At 40.7% G+C, this 19108-nt stretch overlaps 1 protein-coding gene across 6 annotated transcripts in view; it reads right to left on the bottom strand.

Moving 5' to 3' along the window:
• Positions 1 to 19108, bottom strand: part of MECOM (MDS1 and EVI1 complex locus) — a 54302-nt gene that overhangs the window by 11644 nt on the left and 23550 nt on the right. For 3 of the 6 annotated variants that reach the window (XM_027876141.1, XM_027876142.1, XM_027876145.1), the window contains exons 7-11: positions 13836 to 13862; positions 6504 to 6670; positions 5445 to 5522; positions 2880 to 3049; positions 921 to 1062 (exon numbers count right to left, since the gene is read on the bottom strand). In XM_027876141.1, coding sequence (XP_027731942.1) covers positions 921 to 1062; positions 2880 to 3049; positions 5445 to 5522; positions 6504 to 6670; positions 13836 to 13862 — 584 coding nt within the window. The remainder of the gene's footprint in view (positions 1 to 920; positions 1063 to 2879; positions 3050 to 5444; positions 5523 to 6503; positions 6671 to 13835; positions 13863 to 19108) is intronic. The other 3 variants (XM_027876143.1, XM_027876144.1, XM_027876146.1) reach the window with 1 other exon arrangement.

Here is a 19108-nt window from a genome sequence, read left to right as displayed (position 1 = left end):
AGATAATACCTATAAATCACTGAGCATAGCACCTGGCACATAATAAGCACTTTATAAACGTGTGCTATCACCATCATTAATGTTATTGTCATTAGTTTATTTTAGTTTTTACCAGTTTGAGGGCTAGGTTCTTCTTGCTGTCCATGGTGCCTAGCATAGTGATTGGTAAATGGATGATAGTATTAGTAATAATGACAATAAAGGTCAAAATAAAGAGGTTAATGCAGGGACACCAGATCTAACTAAATAAACTATATCCAGCAGCCCACACTTAAGTGCTCCCATGGGCTAATGCACTTCGGGCAGGGACTTCAAAGGGACAGTCCTGTTGGCCAGATGGCCAGAAGCAAGTTACACTGGTAACATAATGACCACTCAGCTAGTGATGCCAGAGTCCTAGACGCTGGTACTCTCGAATTAGCCAAATAATTCCTGACTGGCAATTAATCTTCCATTTATTTTTGAGGTGGGCTGAGTTCCCCCCACCAGGCTACTTTAGGTCTCCACGGAGCTGTTAAACTCATGCTCATCACCCTGGGTCAGAGCCTCCTCACCTTTCACCTGGACTATCGTAACGTTCTCCTAACTGGTTTCCATGTCTTCAGTCTCTCCTCTTTTAGAGTCATAGTTCCCGTGCTCATCAGATTCTATTCAGAAAGCATGTGTATCACTTCTCATTCAAAAAGTGTCAGTGATTCTGATTGCCTCGAAGATAAGATAATCACCTATGCACATGCTGCTCCTACCCCATAGAATGTAAGCTCTTTGAAGGCAGAATTGTTTTATTTTTATCTCTATTCCTTCCACCTTGCCCAGTGCCTAGAATTGGATTGAACTGAACAAATTACATTAATTTCCATATTCGTGTCTTAAGTGCACAATTTTTTTTTAAATTCCATCTCAAGCCAGTCATGCTTTACCTCTCTGCATTCCTTGGTGATTGGTGACTATGGTTGCTGTTTCCAATGAAATTTCGAATTTCTGTGAAGTAGGAATCCTCTTTGTCATCCAAGATGGCACCTGTGCTTTCCAGTTCAGAATGAGGTGATGATGTCGCAGTACCTAAGGGGAGGAAGAGTCCTTTGGATAAAAGATGCAATTCATCATTGGAGTGTTTTTGTACCCAAACTCAAACTTTCTGGACTCAATTGGTGCCACTTAGCCATTAAAAATACTGAAATCAGGGTCAGAGGTTCTACCCAAAGTAGAGAAGGGGGTTCTCCCCAACATTCTAGTGAGTTGTCTCTAGGAAGCACTGGAAAGACCATGACTCCATTCAGGTCTCCCCCACTAATTCTTAAAGAATTTCAAGATGGAGGGATGGGGGGGTGGGAGAAGAGCAGAAATCTTGGTGATAGTAGAAAGTAATCTCCATGAGGGCAGGGATAATCTTCTTTATGGAACCCAAATACCTGGCTCAGCTCATCACAGATCACAGGAACTTAATAAGGGTTTGTTAAACTAAATTAACAAGTCTTAGATATTCTCTGCTATACTAATATTAATACAAATGCTAAGACATAATTTATATATGTATATATGTGTGTATTTACATACATGCATATTATGTATATTAAACTCTTGTTTGCAAAGCATTATGTCTATTACCTCATTTTATTTAAAAAAAACTGCTGTCCAACCAGCTAATAAGTATTTAGATATAAAATAATATTAACAATGGTAAATGCTCATATTGATATAGCACTTCACAGAATACAAAGCATTTTCTTTTTTTTAAAAGTATTTTCAACATAGCCATGTGAAGCAGGTAGTGCAAGCAATCTTATACCCATTGTACAGATGAGGAAACTGAGGTTCTGGGGGAAATTTAATAAACCACCTAAAGTCACATGGCTAGTCAGAGGCAGAGCTGGGATTCAAACAGTTCTGGTATAATGAATGTAACTCGGCAAAAGTTCAGAACCATTCTGAGTTGCAAAGAATTTATAATCTGAAAGACGAGTAACTGGGCCCTTACGGCAAGTACCAACAGCTAAGAACATGATGGCATTTTTTCAAAGAAGTAATCCTGTTTCACAGTCACAAATTAGTATCAAGTCACATATATGTGTATATATATAAACAAAATATATACTCTTATTTTATTCATATATATATATATATGTGATGTACATCAATGACCTAATATCATTCATTCATTCTTTAGAATAACCTTAAAAGAGAACCTCATACTCATATCAACTACCTATATTTATGCCTACACTTTGCGCACTAGCAAAGTATCTCTTTGGATGGACACATTCTTTCTGTGAGGTGTTTCCCAGGAAAGATCGTTGCCCAGACCATAGACATATTTCATTGAGTAGTTTAGCAATAAACTCTAATCAAGTCTAGTTTAGTCTACCTTGCACTGCTCTGCAGTCCTGGGGAGATTCAAAAAGACATCTACAGTGGAGCTAATCTGAGGGCTGCCAACCTGGTCATCCATTTGACATCTCTAGGGGTTGTTTCTTAAGCATCAATAAGTCACATGGTAAAAGACTACTGCTCTCCCATCATGAGAGAAACCTCTCTTCTGCCAAAGACCTGTCTCTCCTGAGTTTAGGGTTTCAAATAATTTTATCTCTTTCTTTATATTCCCAAAACCTTGTACAGTGCCTGACACATAGGATCTCTCAGATTTTTGACTGCCTATACATATTATAATGAAAGACTCCAAATTTTTCATAAGCTCAACCAAATAGAAGTACCCCCAAATTGCTAACCCCAAATTGACTCTCCATGACATGGTATGAGCACAATTGGAATTTGCTAGAAATACAGCCTTAAGACCTCAAACTGGCTCATCCTTCAGAAGTCAAGGATTCCAATGCCCTCCCAGCACCGCATCTCACCGGCTGACAAAATGGATCACCTACCAGACATGTTCCCATTCTCGTGTTTCTTTAAGTGTCTGTCTAGGTTAGTTTGTTGGCCAAAACACCGGTCACACAAGTGACACTTGAAAGGTTTCTCCTTATTGTGAATGTTTCTCACGTGTCGCTGTAAGTTGGAAGAGATGCTGAAGGACCGATCACAGTATTTGCATCTGAAACAAACCAAACAGGCCGAGAACATTTTCAATCAAAATAAAGGGTGTTTCTTCTATTGCAGAGAACACCGAGTCAGCTCCAGGAGAGCAGTTGGAGACCTCAAAGAAAAGGCCTACATGCACAGAGAAGCTTGCTGGATAATCTTTCCTTTGCCCTCTTTTCAACCATTCCATTTCCACACGTCTCATGTCCTTGACAAGTCAGCTCAAACCCTCCCCACCCAGCTCCCAATGCTCTCTCTCCTAAAGTAGCTTTCTATTTATTTTGCACATATTTGATATATATTCACTATTATACATGTTGTATCTTCCTAATAAAATGCAAGATTCCTGAAGGCAGGGGCTTTTTTATTTCTGTTTTCATATCCTCAACATCTGAAACAGTGCCCGACACATAGCAGGCATTTTAAAATGTTTGTTGATGGACTGATTGAAAGAGGTTCTTTTTCTTTGCTACATTTTAGAGAAGCGAGATGAGTGAGGTTTAAAGTCATAACATGGTACCACGGTGATTCCAGTCTCCCTACTTGTTGGCTGTTATGTTTCAAAATGACTTCTATGGGAAAAAAAAAAAAACACCAAACAATATTTACTGCCTGAAATGAGTCGGGTGAATTAACTTTAATATTTTCAAAGTACTCCATGCCAAGTTAAGGAACTTAAAAAGTAAATCACAATTCTGTTACTTCATGTCCTGCCAATACAACACAATTACACACTTTGTGGGGAGAAAAAATAACATGAAATAAATTCCCTCTAATATTCAAATAAGGTAAGAAAGGCAGTTTTTTTCTCTGTTCAAAATCACAGTCTGATTAAATCTTTTCTTGAGGAATTAGCTTTCTTGATTGGCAATCCCGAAGGAAATTTCATTTATCTTCCCCAACCCAGCAATAAACAATTCAAGTCTTTAATACCGTGCCAACGTGCAAAGTGGAGTCTATCACTTGCGGACCAGAAGCATCAATTTTCATACTCTGGAGTGATTTGCAGGCCCTAAAGCCTTCACTGCATTGCTCCTTAAGCACTACTGAGCCGTGCTCCAGCTCCTCCGAATCCCCCTCCTGGCCTGTGGCCAAGAACTTTTGATATTGGGTGCTCCCCCTCTTTTCCGATTCTTCTGTTTTTCTTCTAAACAAATGTGACCCTGAACAAGGTCATTGTTTCCCAAAAGCAATTATCTATTTTGTCGATCACGGTTTCATCACTGCTCAGGCTGGGATATCATCATTTATCTCAAAGTATCTCTTGAGGAAGGAATAGAAGCAGATGCAAAATCCTACTCCGTCTCCCTTATCACTGAGGTATAGGAAAAAAAAAAGTGTCGTTTCTTTAACTGATGGGATTTCTCTCCTTTTTCACTGTAGGGCACAGAAAGCATCAGGTTTTTTTTCCCTCTTTTATTTCTTAAGATAATAAATTAGTTTTTACCCAAGAGATCCTTAATTTGAAATTTCAGAGGCAATGACCGAGTTCCAAAGCTCATTCTTATGCATGTGTGTGTGTGTGCGCACCTGTGTGCTTCCTTTGCTATGCTTCTGTTCAGAATGTAGTCTGACACAGTGAAAGTCAGAAGACAGGTTCATATCCCAACCCCTGGGGATTCTGTCCCCTTTGGCAAATTCCTTAGCCTATCTGGGCCTCAGTTTCCCCATGTGTAAAATAAAAGGCTTGGACTAGATGATCTCTAAGGTCCCTTGTTGCTTGAGATCTACAATCTAACTGTTTTAAATCGTTTTCCTCATCTCCCTTCTAACACACACACACACACACACACACACACACACACACACACACTTTTCTAAACCTTGTTTCCTGTCTCTTCTTGTACCCCCTTCTCTATCTTCAGGCCTGCCAGTCAGACCTTTGGTCCTGGCTCCGGCCTGCTGGTGACCCTCACAGCTCATAAGGCTGCAGATACCCTTGATACTAATACAGTTGAGAGTTAAAAAAGTGTCACCTGACATTATTTCTACACAATCACAGGGCTAATTTCAGAGGTGAGGAATTTTTAACTGAGATTAGGGAGTAGAAGTATGCTTCAGGCATCATCAAAAAGAGAGCCGGTCCCATGATTTTGTTTCTGAAGCATGAGACCACAACTACTAATAATAGTACTTTATTGTTTGCAAACTACGTTAGAAATATTTGATCCTCATTTGATCTCCATTTTTTACAGATGGAGAAACTGAGGCAGATAGCATTTAAATGACTTGCCTAGGGTCCCACAGCTAGACAACTCTCTACTGAACCCAAAGTCATGAGCAGCCACGTTCTCAGTCAAATCCCACACACCTCCCCAGAAATGGTCCTTTATGAACATCCTGCCAATATACGCACATCAATTATTACAAAGATTAAAAGAAAAATCAAGCAAAACGTATCATCAAACCTGTATGGCTGCTCTCCGGTATGTGTCCTTAAGTGACGTGTTAGGTTTGCTGATCTTGGGAAAATCTTGCCACAATATCTGTTATTAAAAAATTTTTGTAAGAGAATGTCATCACTATAGTTTTTTTTTTACCCCATCTGACCTGCATAACAAACCAGATGCCTAATCCTAATGTAATTAATCCTGCATGTCTTCAGTGTTTACAATTTTAAAAGAAAAAAAAGGCTCCCTTGAGTTCTAAATAGTTCTACACATGATAGCTCCATCTCTGGGTGGGGTCGAATGTGGGCACAAGTTGGGATGACCCCAAAGTTCCATTTTTATTAACTCCGTGTCTCTCCTGTTCACGAGATTGAACTTGGATCGAAAAGGAGGGGGAAATGATGAGTAGTTTGTGATTTCAGTCTGATGTAAACTGATTCCAAACGTTTCAACTCATTTTCTGAGTCGGCCAAAGTGACAACGTGCTGTACGCTGAGCTGTATCAGATCAGACAAGACTCTAGGACCTCATCCATCAAGGTACGCTTCCATAAAAGCTTTCCTTGAAAGAAGGTGACATGTTTTTCAAAAGAACAGATAAATGGATATGCCGGCATCAGATAGCACAGCTCTCCCAGGGCAAGTCAAAAAGGATAGAGTTAATTAGAACAAATGCAGGCTGCCGATTGCTAGGACCCTCTACTAGCCCAGGCCATTCCTTCACCAACATGGCGCACTGGCTGGCTTTGCTTCTGATTGTCCGGACTATTCATTTGTGGATGCCTGAGGATGGTAGGACTCAGGTTTATAATGAAAATAACTAAGCATCAATATCAACGTGACGGGGAAATACAAGAAGTAGAGAGGATATAGACTATTTTCAGCTTCATTCATCAAAACTCTTGAGTGGCCTGGTTTAAATTCTTCATATAATATAGAATACCATTTTCATGTCTCATTAAATAAAGAGTACTTTGAGAAGCTACAGACCTACCACGATCTCTGTTCATCATCCAATCAAGAATCATTTCCAAAATAAACAAGGGGGAAAGCCCATCATAATTAACTTGGCAATTACCTGCAAGTATACCGTTCCTTGCCCTTCCGAAGCAGGTTCTCGGGCAGAGCGTTTGGAGGGGCTCTGAAATTGAACATGGAGGGAACCGATTGGATGAGTTCATTGCCTTCTGGTTTCAGAGCACTGAAGCCGTCCAGCTTTTCAGCCATGTTTTCGATGGCGGACATCTGAGAATTGAAAAAATGCCATACAATCAACGGGCGGTCATCTGGACTACCACTCTAAGGAATGATGCCAAGCACAGCAATGGCCATGATGTCATGATTCTGGTAGCACTTTAAGAATGACAAAAAGCACTTTCTTCAGGGCAACCCCAGGACAGAGGAAACACATGTATTATTACCATCATTTTAAAGACGAGTGGATGGTCAGGAACATACGACACAGAATAATGGATAGAGTGCTGGACTTAGAGGCAGAAGCCCTGAGTTTGAATCCTACCTCAACTACCCACCAGCCATGTGAACCTGGCCAAGTCACGTCTTCAATTTCTTCATCCGTAAAGGATAACAATGGCACCTATTCCACGAGGTAATTGTGGGGATCAAATGAAGCAACACAGATAAGTGCTTTGTAAATCTTCAAACACTATAACAACGCTAGTGGTTAATATTATCACTACTTAACCAACCTCTCAGCCTCAGTTTTATCTATAAAATGGGTATAATTATAGCAGCAGATCTACAGGGCTATTATTATTTATTTTATATTATTTCCATTTTGTCTCTGTATCCCTACTGCACATAGGATCACAGGAAGGGTCCTCGGAAGCCTCCCATTTTATAGAAAAGAAACTAAGGTAGGTAGATAAATGGCAAAGTTTATAAAGCACTCTGCACATGTAACCCCATTGGATAGGTGCTATTACCTCCATTTTACAATTGGGGTAACTGAAGCAAACAGGGGTGGTGACTTGCTGGGGGTCACATAACTATTAAGTGTCCAAAGCAGCATTTGAACCTGTCTTCTTGATTCCAAGTCCAAGACATGATCTTTGGGCCAGCTAACTGCCTCCTTAAAGATCGCAAGCTTCCTCCTTAAAACAAATCCTAAATCTCTAGCCCACGGAATGCCTTGTAGGGCTAGATCAGCTCAGTTACTGTTACTAACAAGCCTCTTTAGCAATAAAAAGATAAGGGCAGGATAAAGAAACAAATCTTTAGGCAGAATCTAAAACACCAGTGGTATGCTGGTGAATGTTTAACAACCAGCTCTCCAGAAAGTATGGTGCTGAGTACTGGGGATAGATGGAGAACAAAACAAAACCTACTCACAATGAGCTTTCATTCTAATGGGAGAGACAAGTTCACATAAAAACACGTACAAAAATAAACATAAAGCCTGTGTGTGTGTGTGTGTGTGTGTGTGTATGTGTGTGTATGAGGTAATTTGGGATTATTATTCTATGTGAAATTGCAAATCCCTCTGTATCATTTGATTTATTATTCTCTGTTGGGTACTTTGGTCCAGACCCATTATTTCATTAGTAGGATTCTCCCAGTGATGACCGCCACCCCAAACCAATGGGGATCTCTCTAAGAGTACCAAGAGTGATTGGCCCAGGCTCACACAGAATGAGTCAGAGGCATGTCCTGAACCCAGATCTTTCTGAAATGTTTCCTCCCGTTTACATAGTATATATTTTATATATAGATAGTTGTTTACATGTTTGTGTGCTCTCCCTCCCCCTTTAGAATATAAGCTCCCTGAGGGCAGGTACTTTTTGGCTTTCTATATACATAGTGCCTGTCACATAGTGAGCACTCAATAAAGGCATGCTGACTGACTTCCTAACTCCTACCTGGTACTCTCCTCTGCTTCGCGGCCAGTCTTTACGACCATCCCTTAGATACTGCATTAGACTTGAGGTCCACCTTGGTCAGCATTCTTCAAGGCTAACATACCTGTTGGCACCTCAGCTGGGGGAGATCCCCCCTTTTAGCTGCACCTCCCAAAGCCATCCTGAGTGTTGGCTTCTGGGTGCGCTTTGTTTAAAAAAAGACTTCGGACTGAAATGTCACCACGCCAGTGGGGGCTGGGGGAAACAAACTTTCAGAGCGTAGCACTGAGTTACTCATTTCTGCATTTTCCACATTCTCATTCTCTGTAGTTCTTAAGGAAAATTCTTCAAGGACCTCTCAAGGATATAGCAGGGACCATCAGAGGAGGTAAAGGTGAGCGGCCAAAAAAAAAAAAAAAGGACAAGGGTAAAAAGGGAGGACCCCAGGGAAAGGCACAAGGTGGGGTATAAAAGCGACTTCAAACAAAAGAACACCACAATTGGCCATACCCCAGTTGATGGGTGCTACGTGGAGAGACAGGCACAATCCCAAGGGAGAAAAGAAAAAACATATTTCATATTTAAGTGGGAAACGAAGGAAACGTATGCTCTACAGACACAAGGCGACACAGGATGCCATTTGTTTCTGAAACCAGACAGGGGCTGTGGCAGGGTGAGCCGAATTCAATTCTCTCCTTACCAAGCAAATATCCCAGGCTTGATGGTCCAAATGACTATTCATGTTCTAGTTAGCTCTGGGTGATGGTGGTATTTCCTCCTCCCCCTTTAGCCCCTGGCCTGGCCTGCCCTCCCATTTCACGCTCAGACTCTTAATGCTAGCTACAAATTGCAACGTACAGGGTACCACTGCCAATTTGCCAAATGTCTTTCATCAAACACTGTGCAAAAAAAAAAAATCTCAGAGGGAAGTCAAGATACATTTACTTGTCAGACGGCAAATGTGAAAGCATCGGAAGGCGGTCGGGGCTATAAGCTCAGGGGTTTGATTCATAATCACTCAGCTGCTAAAACATTCTCCACAGATGCGAGTGGACAGCACATTTGTCAATATGAAGGATTCTGACGGGTGCTGATCACAGGGCTGAGAGATGTGATGATGATGGCCCTCTGAGAGGGGCTCATTCCAGCTCGACAGAGAGATGGCATCATCATCAGCCTTCAGTGCCCACCCCTCAGCGTTTTTTAGATGACCTTGGAGCTTGTTTATTCAAAATCCATCTGTAAAATAGTTGACGATGGGATTTTTACTGCATTGAATCTTTCTAATTGTCCCTTGTGGAAGCCATGGTGACATCCTACTCCTGAGGAGTAAATTGGGGGTTGATCGGCAGGACTGAGCAAGAACATGGGGGACGATTTTGTGATATTTTTTACAGGGGTGTCCACTGCTGAGAGCAATAGGATGTTTCATTCAGGAATATTTACTATTTAAGTAAGTCATCAGTCCCCACCTTCAGGGACCTCACATTCTAACGGCGTAGATAACCTACAAGCAGCGAGGTACATACAGGGTAAACACGGAGTAGAGGGGACAGTCCCCCAAGTTTCATTATCTCGTGGTGCTAAATCATGTCCTCACCCCACGCCCCAAAACACAGATTCCAACAGCCATGCATCTCTGAGAAATACCCTTCATTTTGCATTTCAAATGGCCTAACTATGCCTCTTGACTGTCCTTAGTTCTGCTCTTTTGGTCCCATAAAGGAGAAGCAAGCACTCCAAGTTACTAAAGGTAATCAGTTGTTTCGAAAAATGCATCTTGCTTTAAAGAGTGACTATTTAAGAATGTGACTGTCTAGGTATCAAATCTTTCCTGTTCTCAAAATCCTCTAGCTGCAAGAAGAAATATTATAGGGCTATATTATAGCATTCTTAAAGATAACAGGGGAAAGAAAAGGAGGAATATTACTCCTTCCCTCCTCTCCCCCATCCCCTTCTCTTCTGAGGATGCTATGCAAAAATAAAAAAGAGATGAAGAGAATAGGGTGAGAATGACGTAAGGGGCTGTGGAAAGAGTGAAGGGCAGCTGCGTATACACCCACACACACACACACACAGACACAGACACACCCACACACACACACACACACACACAGACACACTCTTTGGTCCAATTGATATCCCCTCTGCTCACTGCTACGAACAGATGAAGACACATAAAAGCTATCATTGGATTCTGCCTTTCATCTTCCTTCAGGCTGGCCATGGTAGTGCTCTGCCTTATTTGGCAAGACAGCAGAAAGAATATCAATTGGACCAGTAATGGAAGCAAACTGCAGGGATGCCAAGGTTTGCTAAGGGGGCAGAGGGGACATGCCCAGTGCACACCACCCAAGTGTCACAGACCAAGGTGAATCCCCGCGGGTGTGTAACCCCAGATGCTGGGACCTCTGCTGCATCCACACCCTCCCAATATGGAGCCTAAGACAAAGCTGTGTGTTGCCAGAGGAAAAGACAATGATCTACACAGGTACTGGGGAGTTTGGGGACATACATCTTACCAAGGTGCGTTGTGAAATTTAAAAGGGAACACACAGTGAGATGTGGTGTCTTTGGGGAGTAGTATTTAACTACAGCTCAGTGGTCTAACTTAGATAATGATATTTTGAGGAAAAAGAGAAGGAAAAGAATGAAGGAAAGGAAGAGAAGGAAAAAAGAGGGGGAAGAAGAAAAAGAAGAGAAAGGAGAAGGGGAAGAAAGAGGGGAAGGAGAAGGATGGAGGCGAAGAGGAAGACAACACGGAAATGAAGGCAGAAAAGGAGAAGAAAAATTGGGACAAAAGTCACATTATACATTCAGAAAAGTCACTGCTTTGTGGTCCATGAATGTCTTCTAATCTCTGATCGGTAAATGACTTCACATGGAACAAATTTTTTTTTTTATTTACACATATATAACAGTTGTTGATGCTATCAGCAACTAAACCCTGGAAAAGGAAATCGTTTTACTCCCCTTCCTGGTCCCTAAGAGGCTATTAACCTTATATTGACGCAAACTCAAATGTAGTCATAATTCCCCAGCTTCTGCCCCCAAAGGCAGACATTACCCTGGTCTGATAAAAAACAAGCACTTTTATAAACATTTCAGCAGGCAAGATATCAACAGGGCCCTAAACATTTATCTTAAAATTTATTATACAGCAGCTGAAAATTGGTGACATAAATAGAGTACTTTCCCTTTAAAATGATGGCAGTGATAACCTGATTACATGAGATGACTGCCCCAATGGTGCCATGAATTACATGACCTTGGGTTTCACAAATTGGACTACTTCGGGTGTTATCTTAAAACAACCAACTCTCAGAAATAACTTATGGGAAAAGTTTGTCCATCTTAGTTTTCTATTTTTATTTATTTCATATCTCGACAAATCTCAAAATCATGACCATGAAGTTTAAGCATGTATTTAAAAGACAGGAATAAATGGTGACCTGTTTCATTGACATTACTTTCAACAGTCATAATTATAAAATCGCTTAGATTTTATGAGCACGGAAATATGATGAGTAACAAATTATCCCCTATGTCTACGATTCATGCTTAATAATATATAGAGAGTGATTATGAAGTTAGTGGGGCCAAATGATCAGAGATCATTTCTAAATGAGTTCATTGGCAAATAGCATAATAATGACAATCAGTACTGAAATCATAGCCAGCCATTTAAATCAGAGAGACAGCTGTTGTCGGCAGGACTGGAGGGGCACCCAGGAAATCCTCTACCCAAAAGTATCTCTCACTTTCTGTCGTATTGCTTAAATGTCACTATTTCATATATGTGTGTATGGATGTACATTTATATTAATGTGTGTACAAACATATTAATATATATTATGTATGAAATACAATACAAGAAATATTATATATTAATTTGTTAATTAATAAATATAAAATTTATACATTTTTTTTACTTTGGGTCATTAAGACTTTCCAGTCACCGAGTACCCTTTTAAAATAAAAAAGAACCCAAGCATGTGTTAACCCCATAAGCTACAAGCAGTCAACACCTCAGAGCAAAAAAGGTAGGGAGAGGTATACAAGTGGTACCCTTGAGGTGGGCAGTGAGCATGCACGGGCAGCAAAGGCAGGAGGAGACCACAGGCAGAATGCACCTATTTCACTTTTTTTTTAAATTACGAAGTCCCACCTGCTTAGTTTTTGAATTACAGGTATCAGAAATAGTCTTTCAATTTCGAGTCAGCAAAAAGGAAAAAAAAAAAAAAAGCTAGATAAGAGAAACCAGCAGCAACCAGAAAGACTAAGTTCTCTCTTGGAATGATGCTCACTATTGCCCTCCTGGTACTTTAACAAGATGGCTGATCTCCATCATGGAGGTCTTTTGCTCTCTCCTGAAATAAAACTGCATCTTTGAGGGAGAGGGTGGGAGGAATGGGGGACGTGGGGCAGTGTGGAATATTTGCACAACACTTAACTTCTCATGTTTTCCTTTCCTGATGATATATTTGGAGGGGAAACGACAATACAATTCCACTCCTAGCAAAATATGCCTCTACCACAAGTTCATTTACTGACGGTAGGACATCTCTGGCAGTGGTGTTACTTCTTAGCTAACTGACGCAGCAGAATACACAATAAACCACATAGCTGTCATGTGGGTATTTAAAACATAATCTGTGCTTGATTTTCCAAAAAGCCAGAAGTCCATTTCACTCTACTATGACTTTGACCATAAATGTTAATATCAGTTTGTGAACTTAGCCCCTTAATCTGGACCAAGTAAAGCATCTTTTAGCTTCTGATCCCGCAAAACAAAGAGCTCCGTTGGGTCAAGAATCCAGAACCTTGGAGGCCTGACTCCAGTGAAGATTTCCTGACTAACAATGGGGACTTCTGTGCTTGAGGATCTGATTTTTTGAACCCCCGCATTACATTTATCCTCAATATATTTCATAGCACCTCCTCCAGCAGGTCCTTCCTGCTCCCCTGCCCAACAGCTGTTAATGCTCTCTCCTTGACTTCACTGCAAATAATGTTGTCTGTAATTTGAATTTACTTATCTGTGCCCACGCTGCATCCCCACACCCCTGACCCCTGTAGAATATAAGCTCCCAGAGGACAGGCACTACTTTCTTTGAACCGGTACCCACCACAGTACTTACACACAGCATACCTAGCACAGTTTTGTATACAGTAAGTGTTTAATAACATTATGTTGAATAGAATAATGGTTGAATGAAACTGGACTGAATAAAATGGCCCTGGAGAACCAGAAGATGTTACACATCAGCTTGAAATTATTTCAGATATCTCACACTGTGGAATAAACTTTTTAAACATTCACAATTTATTAAACATTAAATAATAAAAGCAGGAGACTGTAGCTTGGGAAACCCAAGTTTTGTTTCGTTTTTTTTTTTTTAAACAGTTCACAGCAGCTACATCATCCCACAGAAAAGTACATATGGTGCTTGTCAGTACACCATGATTTAAAGTGTAAGTTACTTTGTTTGTTCTTAATTTATGGCATAGCGGTGCATTGTTTTAATCAAAAATATAAGTAGGAAACTTACCCAAGTTCTCTGATCAGGCAGTTGGAACTGGGAGCAAAATTGAAACAAAAACAAAAAATTACTTTTATGTTGGAACTCTCATTTGCATTGATCTGAGCAGTTAACACTTAACTTTGTTGTTTATCATGGAATTGTACCTTAAAGATATAACTGTGGCAGCAAATCAGAGAACTGGAAAATGGTGCCACCATAGCCTTCCTTAGGCACCCTTGAGGCTTCTGAAGCCCATTTTAGGGATGTGAGGGTCCCACTTCTGCTCAGAAACATGAACAGCAAAAGGACCCATTCCTAACTCGGGGTGGGGGCGGTGTTCTGGTTAGCACTGGTGAACTGCAAAGTCCTCACCCACTCAAGGTTCAAGTGACTGGCCAGGCATCAGGGCAGGGACGGTCTCATTTTTGTTGTTGATCCCCAGAGCCCAGCAGGGGCACACGATATATGCCTAATAGACAGTAATCCATCCAGGAACCTTCACTGGCACTCACCGTGTGACAGGCATTTTATTAAAGTCCGGGGATACAAAAAAAAAAAAAAGGCAAAACATTCTTTGCTCTCAGGGAGATTATACTCTGATGGGGAAAAGCATGCAAATAAACAGGTCCATACAAAATACATACAGAGTAGACCTTAAAGGTTAAAGAGCTAACTGCTGGAGGAAGGAGGGAAGACTTGGAGATGAGAAAGACAAGCTTAATCAGCCATGATACAGAATGTTGCAAAGTTCTAGAGAATTCATTTAAATTCCAAAAGGAAGGTGTGGGATTCCATTAGGAAAAAAAATCATATAGAAATGACATTTAATAAAAATATTTTTCTGTTTCCCCCCAAAAGAAAAAAATGCCAAGATGTTAAGATTAAAGGACAGACAGCACTGTGGGGCAGAAAAAGATGAAGTGACTTGCCGAGAGCCATACACTTGTATGGCTCGGTGGATAGAATGCCAGGCCTGGAATCAGGAAGACTTGAGTTCAAATTCAGCCTCAGACACGTATTACCTGGGAGACCCTGGGCAAGTCACTTAACCCTCTTTGCCTAGGTTTCCTCATCTGTAAAATGAGCTGGAGAAGGAAATGGCAAACCGCTCCAGTATCTTTGCCAAGAAAATCTCAAATAGAGTCATACATCACTGAATAACAACACACCAGTGCCTGTCTCCTTGCAGCGGAAGATATGGAGTATCTCAAAACGGAAGAACAGATCTCCAGTCACAAAAGACAAATTTTTCCAGAGGGAAAACAGAAGTGAAAGGCATAGCTTAGCCAACCAAAGCTTAGACTGGCAGCCTCTGGAGGGAACCTGAGTCACTCAATGCCCTGCAAGCTGAACTTCTTTCCAGCTTGGGAAGAAAAGAGCTAACCCAAGACCAGGGCTGGACACTAGATTTTTCAGTTACAGATGAAAGGAGAGAAGGGCTTTCCCCCGGACCTGGAGCAGCAGTGGAACATTGATGGAAGAAACGACAGCTGAAACTCTCCTCCTAAAACCAAAGCCTCTTGGACTCTCGGAGGTAAAGGCTTAAGAAACAAGCGGCAATGCATCCAAGAGCCCGGGCTGGGGAGGGGGAGGTTGCTGGTTGGTTTTTAACCCCAGGTGCTCACGCAGGTGGCTGCCTTGCCTGACTTCAGCTGGATGCAGTTGGCTTCCATTTCCAAGCACATTACTCCTATTCTGTTAAAGACTGAATGAGATGATCTTATTTCTCATAAATCCCCACGGTTGCCTCTGTCCTGGACACAGGTATTTCCCTGTGTCCCTTTGTCTGTGACATGAGGGCCCAGGCAGCTCTGGGAGAAAACGACCTTTCCCAGTTTGGGGCCATGATCCCAATCACCGAGGCCATTTTTACAGAGTTGTATCTCTCTTACTAGAAGCATAATCACAAGCCATTCAAGGCTTATAACTACACTTCTAAGAGGAGAATTATGATGAACTTGGGGCCTTTTAAATCTGCTTCATCAGACCACGAGCCGAGAGATGCCCAGAGTTACAAGTCTGAATCATAAATAATCATCCAGAAAATAAAGTTAAATATTTACCCCTCCTTCAACATGCACTGTGATGGTAGCCAGCGATCATAAGGCACCAGTGCTGAGGGAGATGAGTGAGCAAGGGACAGCAATAGAGGTGGCGGGATCTTTTTTTTTTTATTTTTATTTTTTTAATGTCAGACTTGATGAAAGCAAGACCCAGAAAACTGAAACACCTGAACATACTCCAAGTTCAGGAAAACATGCAGTGAGCAGGAATAAGTAAATGCCCTTCTTTAAAAGGGGGAATAAGAAGATGGATCCCACCATAAGTCTAAATAAGAGTTGTCCTAGGTGACAAAAAATGTCGATCCACTTGACCTCAAAGAAATCAACACAATAACAAATGAAACCCACAAATCTGAACATCACACATCATCACTGACTCCTCCATTTTTTCTACACAAGATCTCCATCTCTCTTTCATAATCGCAACCTACGGCACCAATGAGGAAACCGCCCAGAGTGCCAGACCATCCTCAGTGTACTTCCTTTATATCCCAGTCCTTAGTACAGTGCCTGGCGCACAGTAGGCCCTTAATAAAGGCCTGTTAATCTGTTACTGTCCATCACTGCCTTAAGCCTGCAGATTTACAGATCAAAGGCAAAAACTTAAATGATCCTTCAATGGCCCTACAACTAAGCAAACACTTGGTAAGAATCAAACTATCAGCTCAGATTCTAGTAGTTACAACATCCCACATTTCTCTTCGATATCTGATCCATGCATCCATACATTCACATGCCCTGTACTCACTGACAAGAAACATCTTTTAATTTCCAAAGCCTGTATTTTTTTCCTGATAATAATCATTCCCTTGGACTATCTAAGGCAACTTCCTTGCCATCGAAAGACCTTTTCAGGGGGTCCTCATGGTCAAAACCATTTTCATAACAATATTAAGACCTTCTTTACCCATTAAAATACTCCTTCATTTTCCAACTACATATCTAGATGAAGCCAGATTTTCTCATATACTTCATCCAAAACAACATATTGCAACAGAATGAATACAGAAACAGATATGAGAATCTACCTGTCATCTATTAATCCAAACATTAAAGAGACGTGCCCAACATATATAAAACAATGCCACTCCTCTCATTAATTTTTTTTTAAATAGTTATTTTTTATTTAAAATATCACTACATAATAGGTGTAATATGATGATTTTAAATGAACTAATAAATAATGGTTTAAAATTTTTGGTTTTAATTTTTAATATGGTAATTCTTGATAGCTATAAGCCACATAAAGAAAAGTTCTCTGGAGTCGTCTACAATTTTTGAGAATGTCAAGGCAGTTTATTGGCACAGTGAACAGAGGATTGGGCCTGGAGTGAGGAAGACTGGAGTTCAAATCCACCCTTGAACAATTACTAGCTGTGTGACCCTGGGCAAGGTACTTAACCTCTGTCTGCCTCAGCCTTCTCAGCTGTTAAATGGGAATAATAATATCTACTCATGGGAGTGCCAGGAGGATCAAATGAGATATTTTTAACGCGCTTCCCACTCCAAGCCCCGTACTATTTACAGGCTGCCATGTTGTTGTGAACCACTACACCTCAATGGGTTAGAAAGAAGTCATAAAATGTTTGCATTGGAAGGGATGTCAGAGATCAGGGAATTGAACTCTCCCATTTTATAGACAAAGAAATGGAGGCCTCACGGCATTAAGTTAATTTGTTCCAGTGACACACACAGTGAGGTGGTGGTACATACACAGCCGAGACTAGAACTTGGTCCTCCAGCTTCTCTGACCTTGTTGTCATGGTGTTTTTTCACAAGTTATACAATCTAATTTGTAGGTTTCATGGCAAACAACCATGATCAATAGACATCATTAAAAATCTGATCATGTCATTTTTAATTAAGTTCTAGAACCATCGAGTGCATAAACTTTCCGTAAAAAAAAAAAACAAACCCACTATTTGGGGAAGTTATAAATACATGTAATTTTAATCAGCTGAAAAGTAAGATGGTGACAAACAGTAATTGGTAAATATCTATGCTACTCTGAGAGAGGAAGAACATTTTCCCTGAAACATTTCTTTTCCAAAAAGTAAATCTCTAGAGAGCATATTGTTGCCTGACCCTCCTGGTTAAAATTATTACTAAAATGGAAAAGAAAAGTGTATGAGTCCATTGTTCAAAGGGCTACTATCAGAAGAAGATATTTGTAAATTAGGTGCAGAATCCTCACAGGGCGAGAATTGCTGATCACCTCCTTGATGGCCAGCTCACACCTTGGCTCTCATAAGGATTAAGGAGGATTCAGAAGTAGGGCCATGTCTCGAATAAAGTGCCAAAGCAAGACCAAACAAGATAACAAAATCATGGCTTGGCCACAGAGCTAATTATGTTTACCTCTATCTACATAAGCTCCCGGTAGCATTTACATTACCTGTTAAAAGTGGAAGGGGAGTGATAACTTTGAGTGGCATACGCCACTTTTTAAATTTAACCAATTGAATTAGGTATTATTAGTTACAAGTTATTACAAATTATTACTTAATTTAACTAACTGAATTACTCTTTTACTAGAAATGCCCTAGAGAGTCTGCTTACTATCCAAGAAGAAATATCATCTTCAACTTATAACAGACAAAAAAATAGAGATTCAGAGTATTTTCACTGTTATTTCTCTTTCCCTAGCCATTAAATAGAAAATGCTTAGCTTCCTTGAAAGCACAGCCACCTTCTTCCTAGACAAGACCTTTCCTCCTCACTCCCACCCCCAAGCCATTAATGATCCCCTTTCTGAAATAACACAAAATCATTTTGTATTATGTTGTACAAACACATTAGCATTTGCACCGTTGCCCTTCAGTAGAACGTAAGCTCCTGGATGGCAGAAATTGTTTCCTTTTTGTTTTTGTATTCTCAGCACCTGGTAAGGTGCCTTAGGAGATAACAAGAACTTGGGAAATACATGATGAACTGAAATGAAAGCTTGGGGAAAAGAGTTGATGAAGCAAATAAGGAAGCAGAGGTAAACTAATGTGCCAACTAGGACACCTACACTTGCTGGGCGGTGAGGAAGTAGAAACGTGGTCCCACTCTAAATCAGTAAACACCCACGTTGTTTACCTGCTATTGGAGGCTAAGGTGATGCACATGTTCTGCTCAAAGAAGGATGGATCACCAAGTAGATGCCTTTATCATCTATGTCGGGGATTCTTAACTGCGTGTGCGTGCATGTGTGTGTGTGTGTGTGTGTGTGTGTGTGTGTGTGTGTGTGTGTGT

The sequence above is a fragment of the Vombatus ursinus genome, unplaced genomic scaffold (assembly GCF_900497805.2).
Source record: "Vombatus ursinus unplaced genomic scaffold, bare-nosed wombat genome assembly UNPS02014810.1, whole genome shotgun sequence".
Classification (NCBI taxonomy): Eukaryota; Metazoa; Chordata; class Mammalia; order Diprotodontia; family Vombatidae; genus Vombatus; species Vombatus ursinus.
The sequence above is the reverse complement of the archived record's forward strand: the minus strand, read 5'-3'. Positions and strand labels throughout refer to the sequence as shown.